Source organism: Egretta garzetta, unplaced genomic scaffold (genome assembly GCF_000687185.1).
Source record: "Egretta garzetta isolate BGI_Z169 unplaced genomic scaffold, ASM68718v1 scaffold332, whole genome shotgun sequence".
NCBI lineage: Eukaryota > Metazoa > Chordata > Aves > Pelecaniformes > Ardeidae > Egretta > Egretta garzetta.
Window position 1 is genome coordinate 149,747 of NW_009258879.1, and position 17,079 is coordinate 166,825.

General features: G+C 41.1%; 1 protein-coding gene across 1 annotated transcript in view; it reads left to right on the plus strand.

Moving 5' to 3' along the window:
• FGD5 (FYVE, RhoGEF and PH domain containing 5) overlaps nucleotides 1–14,071 on the plus strand; it is a 91,965-nt gene extending 77,894 nt beyond the window's left edge. The window contains 8 exon segments of the mRNA XM_009633806.2: nucleotides 1,508–1,587; nucleotides 4,914–5,013; nucleotides 6,792–6,929; nucleotides 7,983–8,085; nucleotides 9,727–9,857; nucleotides 11,596–11,724; nucleotides 12,746–12,894; nucleotides 13,658–14,071. Coding sequence (XP_009632101.2) covers nucleotides 1,508–1,587; nucleotides 4,914–5,013; nucleotides 6,792–6,929; nucleotides 7,983–8,085; nucleotides 9,727–9,857; nucleotides 11,596–11,724; nucleotides 12,746–12,894; nucleotides 13,658–13,694 — 867 coding nt within the window. The 3' untranslated portion in view covers nucleotides 13,695–14,071.
• Nucleotides 14,072–17,079: the final 3,008 nt, after the last annotated feature.

Here is a 17,079-nt window from a genome sequence, read left to right on the forward strand (position 1 = left end):
GGGAAAGAGGGGATGGACCTGTTATCAGGGGATTCCCTTGCCTCTTACAGGAGACATAAGGAGAAGTAATACAAAGCAAACGTATAAAAGATTATCTATAAGGCTGTGACTTAGTATGACAGCCTTATTCAGGCTGCATGAATAATACAAGCCAAAATCAGATTTACCATCTGATCATGAAACTGGAGACAGAAAAGATTTATTATCCCTTTTTGTGCATTCCTCTCTTCGTGTCTCCAGCCAATACATGGTTGTTCCCTACAAGATACTCACTAGGGCTTAGTCTGCCTGGTTTTAAACTCCTGCCACTCCAAATTTACATAAGCTTTCTTTTGCCTGGTTTTCATGTGCCCTTTAACTGTTTTAATCAAAAGCATTAATGGGTTCAAAAAGGGATTAGCCCACTTTATGGGGAAAAGGTGTACTGGGAGCTATTATATGCAATGATGTAAACACAGTCTCTTCTTCAGTAAATTTCTAAATTGGAGATTACAGAAACTGGACACAATTGTCCTGTTCTTACACTCTTCCCCTCAGCATCCACTGGCACCAGTACCTGTGCAGCAGGACATAATTGGCATGGAGGGGTCTCTGCTTCTTACCTAGCCATCCATTATATACCTCTTGCCAAGAACATTCATAACTGTTCTACAGCTAATACGCCAAGTTGTATTTATGTGAAAGAGGACTTGAAGTGGCAAGTCAGGAGTTTGGGGATCTAGGAAACATGCAAGATGAGAATTACTAATCATTAATTCCAGCAGAATGGGTTGAGGTGTTATGAAAAGGTAGGAGGCTGATGACCCTAGAGACCTGGTACTTTAATATTAACTATGGGTTTCCAGCTGGGGTAGGAATCGCCAAAGCACTCTACCATTAACTGAAAAGGAGTTGCAGAGCAATACTTGTTGGGGTACATGTGAAAAACTGAGTCACTGGCATAACAGATGCTTGTTAATAACATGTCAGTAGCATGAAGCTGTATTTCTCCTAAGTGTCTGTTGCTATTAGAAGCCAACTAATACACTAGTTTTAGCTGAGCTGCAGCTTTTAAGTACTTTTTTTGCTCTTAAAGAGCCTTGCGGCAGACAGCCATTCACTGAAGTGCTTCACTGTATAATGTCTGCATGTCAGGAAGAAAGCTATTTCCATTCATTTCAAGAATAGCCAGAACTTTTGCCCAAAATGCTCTGACACTTGTAAGACTAAACATCTCCTAAACTTGTCGTATTAAAACTGAACCCTGACTGATACTTTATCCTTACCCTTATAGTTGGATTAAATGATTTTTTTCCTTTAGCACCACAACCATATTGAAATAGAGAGCATTCCTCATTCCACCAGCAATACGAAAGACAGAAAACCCTACCTGCCCATATCTTTGCATTGAAATATGAAACAGATGGCTGGGACATCACAGATCAATACGCATTGAGTCTGGTATGGTGTACTGGTTATAGACAGCTTAACTCATGTCCACGTTCATGTTCATGGCATTTGTTTCTAGGTCAGCCGCCCAGTGACAGAAAAAGCCCAAAACATCCTGAAGATTGAATATGATGAAAATTGCCTGACCCTGTCAGCAAGGTACTGTCCCCAAACAGCCATGGCAGAGGGTGTTACATTCTAGAGCTGTATCTCTAGGTTAGTCTAGCCAATACTCAAGACTTAACTGGTGTCTTGTTCTTTTTTAACTCAATTTCAGCCTGTGCTATTGTGACAGACAATGGCTGAACGCTTGATTACACAATGAAGATATTAATTATAAATGTGAAGCTCATAAACTGTAACTAATTCCACTCATATAGCGAGTAAAGATTAGAAGTCAGCTGTTGATAACATCTTAAAGAGAAGGGAAAGAGAAGAAAGTCTGATATTCAGAAGCCCGAGTCCTTTCCATTATCTTTCACACTTTTTCCCTGTGACACTAAGAGTTCACCTGTTACCTCATACCACTAGGGTTGCAAAACTGCTGGAGAAAATAGTAATTAGGTAATACCATGCAATAGATATAAAAGCATTTAATAGTGCTAAGTGACAAAGCCAAAATTAAACCTTACTGGCAACCTCATGGGTCTTTCTAATAAAAGGAATTTCACTAATGAGTTTGTGTAGTGCTAGTACTGATTGCAACTGGGAATCAAGATCTCTGTCCTGGGATCACAAACTGATGCCAGGAAGAGACTGTAGGTCAGTTTCTGATCAAAAGATAATAGTGTACTGCATTTTTTCACGCTTCTAGCCCAAAATTATCCTGCAAATTCACCTAGAGCTACAGCAGAAAGGTGGCTGGCTTGATTTTCAGGTGTCGTTTACTACAAAAGGCATAGCACACTATCAGTGGTATTAAAATGATGTCTTCCAAATAACAAGGTCTTCAGTGCTTTTAAGTACTGACTTTCCCACCATCAGTCTCCAACTACAGTATGTCTGGAACCACAGCAGACTTCCCTAAATTACACAGTGCTATAGAAAGACAGGGAGGGCACTTTTTTATTCAGAATCAGAATTTGGAGCTCTCATCCTTCCCAGAGTACTTGCCATCTGTGGGCAGTGCTCAGATACCTGTCAAAGCCTTTTTGTCTATTTCCTTTTATAATAAGCAAATGACAAAATATCTGAGATTTTCTTAGAGCTGCACACTCATCACAACCATCAAAATATACACACGGTACTTCTGAATTAACTGCTGCCAGTTACAAAAGCAGGATGTGTACTGTCCTTCTGTAGTGTAGAGAGAAAATAACTGCTGCATGTCCCCTTTATTAAGGGCAACTGAGATTGGCCTCTCTAGTGAGAAGCTTGGGATGTTCTGCTTGCATTGTTATGTTGTTTCTTTGCCTTTTGTACTCATATCAAGTCTGCGCTTAGTTAGCCTAAACAAAGCATGTGAGGCCACTGTGTTTCTTTGGTAGTAGATAGAACCAGGGCCTGAGATGAAGGTTGCCCTTCTGATAACAGCCAGACGGAGACTGACTCTTATCAGAGCACTGGGATGGAGCTCTTTTCCCTTCCTTGTGCTGCTCATTCTGGGACCGATCTGCTGTAAGTCACCCAAGAACATTTTTTCCTCTCCCTTTCTGTACCGGCCGGCAGAGCTGATGAGACAGGTCTGAGCTTCTCTGAGCCTCAGAGGTTCAGCAAAAATTCCTCTGAGCCTTCACACAACCAATGAAATAGCTAATTAAGGACAGGCCAGTGCCAATTGACATAATTTATCTCACTCATCAGCACACAGGTGTTATTCCCACATTTGGACAAAAATAACCTGTGATTACTGCCTAGAGATGTTTAATGGAGTGGAGAAGAGGTTAAAGGGGCCAGTTAGATATCAGGCTTCTAATAGCAAATTGTCGCTTTTATCTGTCTTTCTCAAAGTGGTTTTAATTTACATCACTATATGGGCCATGATTTCCTTTGTTTTTTCAAATCATATCTTAATTATCAACTGAAGAGAATTTTCAAGAAAAAATTAGCAAGTGAAAGGCTGAAGCCGGGACTTCTTTTAGTGATTTGCAAGCTTTGAACATGATTCGTCTGGAAGATACAGACGTCTTCAGATTTCTTAGAATGTCTAATTTGTGACTATTGGTAGTAATAAGGACTGACTCGTAGCATGACTCTTGCCAGAGATGATCTCCTGTAACATTGGAGAGGCTTGCAGAGGTTAGCCTATATGCAGTAGATATGCTGGCTGAGATTTTCTGCTCCAATTTCTGTTCCAGGCTTGAATTTTACAGACACTGGTGTTTTTCAGCCAAGAGCTTATGCCCATGGTGTGGAGGGATGCTAAGTCAGAGGTCATTGATAAAACCTGGCATTTCCTCTCTTTTTGTGCCTTTTTTTTTTTTTTTTTTTTTTAAGACCACAAAAGATAAATTGTTCTCAGATGTCTTGTTTGGTGGCCTTCATAAGGGCAGTGTGAGGAAATCACAGCTGAACAGCAGCTGGCAATAATGCCACTGCTAATTTTTACAACAAAGTCTAGTGGGTAGCTTTAATGTGAGTGGCTGGTATGACTCGGGGAGGGGAGACCACACTGAGTCCCATTCCCTCCTGTGCCTGACGCTGGGAACAGCTAGAGCTGTGCACAGTTTCAGATGGACAGGAAGCACACAGTTTGAAGTCACAGCAGGAAAACCAGCTAACACAGGCAGGACAGCTTATGGCTGTAACAGAGCAAATGCATCTGGGTAGTAACAGGAACTAAGAGCCCTGCTGCTTTTCTGGGATAGCTGGACTGGCAGAGAAGCGCCAAGTGCTCACTGCTTTGCCTTGTGCAAAGGGGGCATCTAGGGGTCAGTCTAGAGAACTACCGGCCTCCATGTATAACTGAAACTAGAGGGAATACAGAACTTCCTTCCCAAATTGCTGTTCTGGCCTCTTGCCAGGAGACTGGAGATTGTCTGTAATGGAGCTAGAGGAAAATGAAAGCATTCACATCTCTACTATGGATGACAGACTTCTGCATTTCCCAACATGCAGATAGATCATCTAAGTGTCCCACTCTAGAGATGAGCATAAACACTCTTACTTTGAGCAACCCATGCCAACACTACATGGCCTAGTGTGCCTAAATGCTGGGGCAGACGTGACAAAAAGAAACATTTTATATTGTCCTACGTGATCTAGGATTGAGCGGCTTATAGCAAAGTCAGAGACTACTTTGAAAAATTTTCTGGGCATTTAGTTCCTTCTCAGTCGCAGTCCTAACCATGGATCTACCAGTAATCATCTTGCTGAGTATGTCCAACAGCCAGCTGTGTTCCTGCTCAGAAAATTACCAGTTCAATGCAGTAGTGGGGAAAAGCAAACATACATAAAGTGAAGCTTTTTCCCTCTGATCTAGAAGCAGCTTGTTTCAGTCCCTGCTGTGCATGCCACTGACTGCTCTGCTGTATTTCATTCCACAGCTCTTGCTCGGAAAGGGATGACTGGTACAGCTGCATTAGCAGGCACATCCCAGATGACTACAAAGCTCCCAACACTTCCACTTCCCACAGCAGTGTGGAGGTAAAAGGAGGCCAAATCTTTCAATGCTTGAAAGGGGAAGGGCGGGAGAGAGAGAAAGGGAGAAGGGTTATAAATGCAGAGTTCCTAATGGCAAGATGTTCTTATTATTTTCGTTTAAACCAGTATGCCAATCTTAAATAACGAAGCTCATCACAGCTCATGGGACACCTCTGAAATGTTAATCACACTCTATACTCTGTGGTTGTTGCTTAGATAGGAGTTCTTCTGGAGGAAGACTATTTTGTCCTAAAGGGTAACTATTTTGGACGAACTAAAAATAGCTAAACTTCATAGATTTTAAGAAGACAAAACTACCCATTAGTCACACTAATATCATACACGCAATAAAGTCACTGCCAATGCAAATCTCACCACCTCATTGTACCTGAACAACTGATACCTATTATTGTTATCTCGTTCATTTCAGTTGGTCTATTCCCAGTTAAGAAGGCAAAGAGTGCATCTGACAAAAAGTAAAAATGCTATTTTAGGTTATGTAGAACACCAGTTTTACTAAATAAGACTAACTGGGGGAAAAAAAGAGTGCTGTTAAGGCCACACCTAGCCAGTGCTGGGCTCCCCAGTCCAAGAGAAACATAGATGTACTGGAGAGAGTCCAATGAAAGACCACGAGGGTGATGAAGGGACTGGAGTACCTCATGGTTGAGGAGAGGCTGAGAGAGCTGGGACTGTTCAGCCTGGAGAAGAGAAGGCTCAGGGTGGATCCCATCAATGTGTATAAATACCTGCAGGGAAGGTACAAAGAAGATGGAGCCAGGCTCTTCTCGGTGGTGCCCAGTGACAGGACCAGAGGCAATGGGCACAAACTGAAACACAGGAGCTTCCCCCGAACATCAGGAATCACTTTTTTCACTCTGAGGTGACTGAGCACTGGCACAGGCTGCCCGGGGAGGTTGTGGAGCCTCCGTCCGTGTTTAAATCCTATTTGTCTGCAAGACGTCTAATTTCCTCATAGGAAACCCTCCTAACAAACAGTCCTTCAAAGGCACAAGAGCTTGTGCTACTGAGCTGCTGTGAACTGACAGTGGGGTACCCATAATACTTTGGTGCTGAACCTGAAGAAACACAGCCTCTCAGCATGGCTCATTAGATTGGGTTGAGTTCCACACTGACACTGGTTCCCTAGGCTTGGAGCAAAGGCACCTGTACAACACTGTAACATGGTGCATTCCAAGAAACGGGAACAGTGAATACATTTTCTAAAGCTGCTTACATATATTCAGATCAGCCATGGAAAGCATGGATCAGATTTGGATTGGAGCGGGGGAAATTAATCTTTGATTTTACTGTTTTCTGTACTCTCTCTTCCCCAATCAATGGAGCTGTCCCAAGGTGTAATGACATAAAGAGTTCAGGCCCTTTTCAATTGAAAGCTATACAGCTTTTTGTGGATATTAGTTCAAAAGCTGTTAATAAAAAGATGGCTTTAATTCATGTTCTTACCTGCAATTTGCATAAGCAATGAATCAGACCCTTCTCTGATGTGGAAGAGTGTCAGTGCCTGACTAATAATAAATCTACATGGATTTTTACCTGTTGTGACTCGGGCTTTAACAGCACCATGTACTGACTGGCCACAGTCTTTCAGTGCTGAAGAGCTGTATCTCGCTTAAAATGTGTATTAGGAATTAGAGAATTTGGGGATCTTAGCAGGTGAAGGTAGACTGAAATGAGAGGAGAATTGTATGTGATGGAGCAGGGCTGAGTGTACTTTGGAAGCGCGGATGCTTCTTCACTTGTTGTTGTTTGATTTTAAGCTAAGGGAAAGGCTTGGAATACCCTTGGGTGAGAGGCCTCCTACTTTGGTACCTGTGTCCCACGTCATGATGTGCATGAACTGTGGCTGTGACTTTACGCTCACTTTGAGGAGACATCATTGCCATGCCTGTGGGAAGGTAAGAGCTGCACAAGCTTCTCAGGAAGGCTTTACTCACACCTCTAGGACACTGGCTGCCACTGCTCTAACTTCTACAAACTTCACGTAGCAACATCAAGACCAGAATTTGACTTCTCAGAGAACCTGTTAGTGCTCTGCTAAATTAGGTAATTAGGTTTCTAATGACTCTAGTAAGAACAATCATAACCTTCCCTTGAGGGTCAAATTAATTCCCAAATGCTAGTAGTTGAAGGCTTACAGGATAATTGTTGCTGAGTCCAGCCATTGTATCTGATACACAGCTAGCGCTAAAGACAATGAAGCAATACACTAAAAATACAGGCTCTATCCTGGACGAGAGCAGTAGCACATCTAGTCCATGTCCTGTCCCTAATAACAGCTGGTAAAATTATCTTCCAAGAAAAGTGAAGAAACTCAGCAGCAGACCATGGGTTGATCAGTGTCCAAAGGGAAAGCTTGCTCTGTGCTCCATTGAAGAGCCCCTGCCTTTTGCTTAAAAGCCAAGGGGATCTATAAGCTTTCTTGGGTTCGTCCCTTTACCACTGACTCTAAAGATTTGTTTATACACATAAACCTGCAGGCTGTCTTTTAGCCCCAGTGATTTTTTTTTTTTAATTAAACTACCAGTAGTTTTTGCTAGTATGAAAAAGCATTTACTTAATCTTTTTTTCTAATTCCACAGAGAAAATCAGTCTGTACCTACACAGGGATATCGAGAACATGCAAGCTTGCTTAAGGAAACAATATTACTAACAAAGCTATGAAAACAAAAGTAATATTAAAATATTAAAATATGAGTTCCTGGGGAGATGGGCACAGCAGTGGTGTGCAACCAAATACAGTGACCAATTCTGCTTGGCTGACAACAGTGTAAAACTACAGCAATCACATTTCAGTCAGTAGACTTACCCTGACTGCCACAGTTTTAGGAGAGCGTCATACCCAGTCTGCTATCCATCTTCCCCTCCCAATCAGCTCAGGGGATTTGTTTTGTACGTGCATATACATAAATTTGAATTACATTGATGTGCATCTCTCCTTGATGGAACAGATTGTATGTCGAAACTGTTCAAGAAACAAGTACCCTATGAAGTACCTCAAAGATCAAGCAGCCAAAGTCTGTGATAGCTGCTATGTGGAACTTAAGAAAAGAGGTAAGGTTCCTTCATTCTTGGCAAAACCGACAAACCCATTTCCTGCTTGTATAATGGGCAGGCTTTAGGATCTGCCTACCGTGTTGCGTTTTGTTAAAAGAGGATTTCTCCTTTCAAGCACGAGGCATATGGCTTCCCTGGCCTTTTGATAAACCAGAATAACGATAAAAACTATGTCCTGTGAGGAGTGGCTGAGGACATGGGCGTTTGTCTCATTTGGAGAAAAGAAGGCTGAGGGGCAACCTCATTGCTCTCTGCAGCTTCCTGAGGAGGCAACGGGGCGAGGGAGGTGCTGATCTCTTCTCCCTGGGATCCAGGGACAGGTCACATGGGAATGGTTCAAAGCTTCGTCAGAGGAGGTTCAGACTTGATATTAGGAAACATTTCTTTACCCAGAGAGTGGTCAAACACAGGAACAGGCTTTCTAGAGAGGTGGTCCCAAGCCTGACAAGTGTCTAAGACGCATTTGCACAATGCCCTTAATAACACGCTTTAACTTTTGGGCAGCCCTGAACTGGTCAGGCAGTTGGACTAGGTGATCATTGTTGGTCCCTTCCAACTGAACTATTCTATTCTGTGATGTAATTATAGGTGATAGCTCTTCCCTGTCATTTCTAATGAACTATCCATTAAAGTAAAACAGTGGCTTTACAGTTCCTCACTATCCTCATCCACACTGTAGCTTTTACAACAACAAATGCTGAGGTACAGAGTCACTAAGAGCTTTTCTACATGGGGAGTAAATCTGGTTACAGATGAAAGCACGAATTCAAAGCAGAAGAGCTACTGCCTAACTAGAACTCTGTATTATTGTCCTACAGTACAAGTCCCTTTTCGGATTTAAATACACATCCAAATCAAAGATAAAAGGGGGAGCCAGGGTTACATATATATGAACAGAGAATGAACAGGAAATTGTGTTCTTGCACAACTATTCCTGTAGACAATCTCTAAAAGTAGGCACATTATGCTGTCAAGGATAAAAAGGTGGGGACAGATGAAGTTTAGTTCTTCCATCCTCATTAAAGACATTCACACTAGCCAAGCAAACACATGCTGTCACAACAGCCAAAAAAGCATCCCCAAGAAACAGTAACTCAGATTTGTGCTAAAACAATGCTGTGCTTTACTAAGAGCTTCCAGATAATGTGTGTCGCCAGAAGTGAGATCATGAAGATATGAACTCAGACAACTGGGGTTAACGGAGATTGACAGAGTAACTCCCTCCCATGCAGAAATCTAAGTGAACGGTTCATACTGAAAGAATGTCCCATTAGTGAATCTATCCTGCAAAGGTGTTACAGAACATAGAGGGGAGAGATGGAAAAGCCATTTGCTTAATGCTGATTTTAAATTGGAAGAAAACAAGCTATGTTTTGTGCTTTGTCAGCTTTCTTGCAGGCTTCTTTCAAGTAGCTGTAGGTCATTACCATTAACCTAGGGTGCTATGAAATCCACCCATCTAATCAGACTTAAAGGGGTGATTTGAAAGAAAAGCTAAAATAAAAACCAGCTATGGAGGAGACATTGCATTTTCATTAGTCATTTTCGTTAGTGTATTGTGTGTCTCTTACTCCCACTCTGATATGTACCGATTCATCCATTTCCCCCTTCCCTTTCTGAATTTTCTTAATCTTGCAGAGCGGCCACTAAGTGTGAGCTTCCCTCCAACTTCATCCAGATGTTCAAGCAGTGCCTTCTCCTCTGTCTTCCACAATATTCACTATTCATCTTTTAAGAAACAGAAGAAGATCCCTTCAGCTCTTATGGAGGTAGAACCAAGCTGCTTGAGAAGGGAGAGGAACTGTTAGAGAACTGTGTGCTCATAGTTCAGCAGCTATGTTTATAATTTATTCTGTGTGCAGTGGGCTCAGCCCTGGTCTACTTTCATTATGCAATTTTTTTTTTCTGTTTTTCACAATAGTGTTTAAAACAGAAAATACTCTGAGCTCTGAAGATACCACAGAAGCTTCTTGAGCCCACTAAGAAACTCAATTAGAGCAAAGAGTACTTTAATTTGCTCATCAGCCTCTGAAGTCTTTAGAAAACTAAGATGACTTCAAGGTACTAGAACAGTACAACAAGGCAGATCAACTGACAATGACAAGATCAACAGAGCAGAATATACAGTTGACCAGTTACGTTTTTTGACAAGACCCTTAAGAAATCTTAAGTTTGATTTAAGAGAAATAAAATACCACTCACTTACGGAATAGACTCTAGTCCTTGGCAGTCAATTCAGGAACATACATGTTTAATCAGGCACCTTTCCTTCAGCTCAAACCAAACTATTTCAAATCAAGTGGTTAAAATCTTGACCCCACCAATGTAAACAAATAAAATTCGCACCAGTTTCAATGAGGCCAGGATTTCTCCAGCTGTATTAGTTTTCTTTCCAGGAACAAGGTGCCAATCATGTTGGTGTACTCCAAGCAGCTAAGTTGCCCATTGAACTCAAGCACAGAAATGTACTCCCATTTCATTGAAATGAGCAGGTATTTATCCTTGTGTTAAAGAGAACAGGGCGCAAACAACTTGCTGAACTCACTTTGCAGTCGAGACACTGGAATTTCTTGAGGTTTGCTTGTGCTGAGGTTAAATTGAGCCAAAGATACAAACATTAATACAAACGCACACATCGAATACTGAAGGCACTGGCAGACAAAATTTCAGCGCCATTAGGAAAAAGCATTGCCTTTCTATCCACAGGGAGGCAGCAAATGTTTATTAATACAAAGCTGTCTTACAATAGCATTGCTCCATAACTTTTTCTAACTTGCTTTACCCAGGTCCTGGAACATTTCTGTTCTGCTGCAAAACACTGCTGTATTACTGCTCGGTCTTCTCTTGTGTCAGTGCTTCAAAAGCTGGTTTTGAATCTCTGCCCTTTGTTTTTAAATCCAATATAATTGCGGTTTACTACCATAACTAATCAAGTACACTGCATTGTGTGTGTGCATGTATAGTTTAATCTATTCAAAATCTGGATTTTTAAGAACATTAAGCACTTAGATCTCAAAATATCTCCCAGAGGGATAACTTCTTGGAAATATTATTTCAGAAATGGACCCAAATCATAGTCAAGTGATTAACATAAATTGATATAAAACCATTGAAAAGTCCTAAATATACGCACATCTTAGAAGCATTCAGCCACAGGACTGCAATTCCCTTCTGGAAGCATGTACTTTTAATATACCAAAAATACAGACCTGGGAAAAGCAACAAGTTTGGCTCCTCAGAACACAACTGTAAACTTGCTGACCTCAATAATAACTCAACTGCATATTTTCCATCATAGTTATTGAGAACTAAGTTTAACCAGAAAACTTCAACAGTTAAAAAGGACCGTAATACCATGCTTAAATTCTTTCTGTCTCAGTATTTTTAATGGTCTACTTATGGTTTCACAGACATAGACCTGGTTGTCTGGTGTGATGCAAACATGCATAATCAGGAGGGGAAAAGCCTTTGCTGTTACAAATCCTGATTTCTCCTATCCTGCTCCAGGTGGCAGCCTCAGGAGAGGGAGCTACCATCAGTGGTTACCTCAACAGATGTAAGAGAGGCAAAAGACACTGGAAGAAACGCTGGTTTGTTATCAAAGGCAAAGTCCTCTACACCTACATAGCAAATGAGGTACTGTGCAATCTGACTTGAAATAGCTTCCTGTCAAGTTCCCTTCTTCACTCCCTACAGGCAGCAGAAACTGACGGCTGCACGAAGCAACATTATCCCCTTTAAGCAGATGAGGAGATTGAGGCACAGAAGAGTTCATGATTTGGCCAGCAATTGAGAACATTAGCATCAAATTCTGTATCCAGTATATTTACCTTACCTTTGCTAGCCTTAAAAGTGATGACTTCTGGTTCAACAATAGGGAAAAACCAACAGATGGCTAATTACGCTTTGCATTCCCAGTTTGCAATTTAGCTTCTAAAAGCAGAGGCAAAGGCAACACACACATACAGAAAACATTACCAAAATACAGTGACCAAAACTGCAGCTATCGGCAACGGCTAAACTGCAATTCGATTAAGGCTTATTGTTTTCTTTAACTTGTACAAAGCAGTGTCTGGCAAGCAAAATTCATGGATGTTTCTTGGGAGTAAATTAACATTTAATTGTATTATCAGCTCAGAAATTTCAAAGCAGCATTTTGGATAGCAAGTGTGCTGTTTGAGACTGCAGATTTCTAAGACAGTTGTGAGTTCTATGAAAGGAAATTACAAGGTACTAGAAAGACTACTTGCACTTGACAAATAAAAATGGTTGAAAGGAACATAACTGGAGGTGGGTTTCAGGCTTTCAGAACTGCTGCTGTGCTGTCCCATGCTCTCAGTAACCTCTAGTTTACCTCCTGGACCATTATGTCAAAGACAGCTATTAAAGTAATGGCTAATTTGACCTGCATGGCCATGTGGATGACCATGAAGAACTGGACTTTCAGAGGTGATGTTCGAGTTCAGGACTAAGACTAGATAAACGTGTGCAGTACACAGGCATTGCTCCTGTTCAGTTAAGAGCCACCAGTCCAGCAGAAGGTTCACACTACTGCTTTTGCAGCCCTGTCAGAGAGGGGTTATATCATTATTTGGTTTTCAGAAAGAGCCCTCAAACCTTCACTCTCAATTTCGGTTTACTTCTTCTTTGCTTTCAGGACAAAGTTGCTACAGAAAGTTTGCCTTTGTTGGGTTTCACTGTTGCCCCAGAAAAGGAGGAAGGAAATACGGACACGGTTTTCCATCTCTACCACAAGCAGACTCTATTTTATAGCTTCCGAGCAGAGGATAACAATTCAGCACAGAGGTATGGGGGTAGACTTCCACACTAGCCAGTGCACAAGTCCAAAAGTTTATGCAGGGCTTTTCCCTCTCCTTCACTTCAGAATGCTTTCATAACAGAGGAATCAAACAGCTTTTGGAGTGCTGATTAAGACCAATTGCACGTGACTGGCCTGGGTGACATTAAAAATCTACCTGGTGCTTTTCAGATCCTTCAGGAGGGAGAATTTGCTCCCTTGTACAGGTAAAGAGGAGGCTGAGTGAGGCTCAAGAGTCATGCCTAGAAGTCTGTCAAATGGGATTACTGTACAGAAACTTCTCTGATTTGTGTGTTCTGTTTATCCAACTCTCCGTTTCCTCATCAACAAATAACTGTTCAATTTCCCACTGCAATGCTACTGCTTCCACACAATAAAATAGTCATGAAATTACGTAATAAAAATGCCAGCACCTCAAGACACACAGGGAAGAAAATGAGTGTTTATGGGAGGTTTTGTTGCTTTTAAACATACTTCAGTGGTTTCATCTTTCCTATTCTAAGACAGCACTTGTACTATCTTTGAGATTTTACAATACATTCTGATAAAGGATGTACCTGAATGCAAGAGTCCTAGTACCCAGCTCCCTGCTTTAATCACAAAGCTATAGCTCCTTGTTAGAGCTAGGATGGGAAATACAGTCCTCTTCAGGCTTTATGTTCTTAAAACACTTACTTTTCTTAAAATACATATGTTCTTAAAATGCATATAATTTTATATGTACCCCTTTTTTTTTCCTGCCCTTTTTAGGTGGATTGAAGCCATGGAAGAAGCATCCATATTATAGCAGCTATCACTCAATGGACTTGGAATAAATTCTCAGATTTCTGTACATTCCCAGAAACCCTCTTCTGTCTCACAAAACTGAACAGTGTATTTCAGGCAAACTGGCTACATACACTGGATATGAACTGTTGCCAAACTGCTCTTTTTGCTTCCTTCTTCTTACATCTCCATTTTTGCAAATGGAAACTTTAAAATAGAGAATATTTATGGCGATCTTTAAGTCTGTGCAAGTTCAACCCATACTATAAGCTTCTCCTCTGATCCCACAGTAAACTAAGTCTAATATCAAGACAATAAAATAGATGGAAATACTGACTACAGTAACAGGCTCAGTTTTGCTTACTCTAGAGCACTATCATATTTCATTGGGTTGGTTTTGATGTCTACCATGAAATGAGAAACAACGTAGTAAACAACAAATGCTCATTTAAAGCACTTTATTATTTTTATTGAACTACAGCTTCATTTTTTCATGTTTCTAAGGAGTTCTGTGGCCTGATTTTATTACTCATCCATTAACAAGCGCCAGCATGAAATTAGGCCCCACGTATGCTAAATTGCTTCCATGGAAAATGAATGAACAACACATTCAATTTACCTGGTCTGCCAACACTTCACTGGCTATGATCCAGGATAATTACTATCAATTTATAATTTTACACCGATCACTGTATAATTTATTTTACAGGGTTTAATTTCATACCACTGCAGTACTTTGAAATGCACTCCAGTAGCTCTACAAATCCAGACGCTGAATAATTTCACTTCTCCTTAAACACTGCATCAGACTCAAACCCAAAGGTTGTTTTTTATTTATTATAAACCTACAGGCAGTTTTTATTTAACACTAGTCTACCTAGTAGTGTTAAGATGCTTATCATCTATTTAAACAGTCTATTTTCAAAGCTCCTGTTGTTTCTGCTGTTCTTGTTATGAAAAGTGTCATCAAAAGTTTAATCCATTTAACCAGCACACCATTTGAAATATGCTGGTAGGCTGAAATGCACTTGTCTGAACCTGCTCTGCTGGAGTGCTTTGGAACTCCTGTGGCTAAATGTGTTTTACGTCAGACTGCTGTTGTGCACTACAGCTCCAGGGCTGGATTCTCACCAGCCAAGTGTCTGTATGACTTCGAAGATGCTGTGCTGCTTTACACTAGCTGAGGATATAGATCTCTGGAGTTCGGGGGGTTGGTTTTTTGTTGTTTTGGGGTCTTTTTTTTTTTGTTTTTTAGTGTTTTGTTGTTTTTATAATAAAGAAGGTTGAGAAGTGGTGTTCTAATCATTGCAATAAAATGGTTTCATGCCCTATATTTGTCATAATATTTGAGGAATAGAATGGCATTTATGATTAAAATATAGCTTTGTATAAAAATACCATGTTCAAGAATTTACTTATATTAAAACGTATTGGGGGAGAGGATTTTTATTACTTTCATTTTTCCCTTTCTTAAGAAGCTCAATGGATATCTAAATTTTTGACCCTAACACACTGTTTAGAATTGTCCGTATTTTTAAAGGCCTATAATATGTACCCAAATGATAAGGGTAGTTCAGTTTATCACCTGGAAAAACAAGCTTAAAAAACCACATACATACCTACCACTGAATAAAAATATAGTTGTTGTGGGTTTTTAATACAACTGAGTCTTTAGTTAATGGATGAACTCCAATGTTAACTCTTTGTTTCATCTGAGAATCACGGCCTTGCTACCAGTACACTGTAAATGCTTAAACCCCCCCCTTAAAAACATTTTGCACTGACAAAACAAATAAGAGAATGTTGAATACAGAGCAAGATCTCTAACCATGGTCCCAAACAAAACTGCACTACAGAACAACAGTATTATGAAGATTTAGGTGCTGACATTTAGTGACTGTTGTATGAAGTTTTCAGTTATAAGCAGGAAATGAATACATGAAAATATTTTGTTGTAAAAAATAAGATACAGTGCTATTAAACATTGTTTTAAGTAATGTGGAAAAATAAAAGAGCAAAACATAACTGCAGTTCTACAGGCTTTTCCTTTACGTTATTTTGACCTTACTTATTTCCAGCTTTGCAGTTCCCGTTACTGACACTTACCTATCATCCAATTCTCTGACAAACTAAGGAAGAGCATCAAATCAGAAAATGGTAGCAGAGGCCTTCTGGTAGAAACAGGATTTAGACCCAATTGCTATGATGAAGTGTTTCAGTCCACACTAGTGGACCAGTGTTCTCACTCTCCTTGTAGCATGCTGAGTGGACAGCGTCCTCTACTACTTTAAACTAAATCTGACTGCACTTGCGCTCACAGGTTCGCTAGAGAGAAGTTCAAAGGTAAATGCCACAGACTGTAACCAGACAGCATTGCATTTTTGTCCTTCCACACTCTGGAGATTACAGCAAATACCACATAACAGATAAGATACAGAGACTTTTTTTAAGACACATCTTCTACTCACTAGAACCGTCCCCACTGCACAAGCAATACGTCAGTTCTGACCACCATCTGAGTATCGTGAGCACAAGGAATCACTCTTCCCTCTTTCCAGAATAAACCAGCATGTCATTAGCTAAATAACTGCATTTCCAAATAAACCGGTAAGACTATTCAGAACGCAAGTTGAAGGGAGATTTTTCTGCAGTTGACAAAGCCTAGAGCAGACAGAAAGCTCACTTTTGGTAAGAGATAACTATGGAGAAATGAGGGCAAAACCCCCACAGAACGGAGGTCACTAGCTTCCCTCAGCACTGCCCAGCCACGTACAAACCTGAGCACAAGGCGCAAGGACTTGCACTTCAAAAATCATCTACTAACACCTAAAAGAGAGATTTAAATTGAACGCGGCATTAACAAGACCAAACAGCTTATATTGGTAAAACCTTCTCAGTCACTTCTAACTGTTGAATTCTTCCATGCTAGGTATCAGCTTTGCTCTTAAAATTTACCTCAAAAGTTTCAGGAGAATTCTGTGAAAATTTTAAGCACCTGAAATGACTACTAAAAAACCAAACCAAAAAAATCAACACAGCTCTACAACACTGTCAGTCCCAAACACTTAAAACACATGGATAACCTTAAATCCTGCTTTTATTCTGTACTGCTTGCCCTGCCCTGACTTCTGACCACCTCTCGGTCCACCACGCACTTTTACAGCCGCCGCCAGCAGAGCGGGGCTCTCGGCCCGCACCACAGGCGCTCGGGCAGCCCACCTCCCCACGGCAAGGGTTCTCTCCTTCCCCGTCGCAACCACGCTCCGCGCCCGTGAGCGCGCGCACCTCCCACCTCACCGCTGGTGCGTTCGGTCCGTCCTCGTGGGCGCGGAGCAGCTTCCGCGGGGTCCCCCCGCCCGGTGCCGCACCGCAGCTCCGCGGAGCTTTTCCTCTGAGGCAGCTGCCCG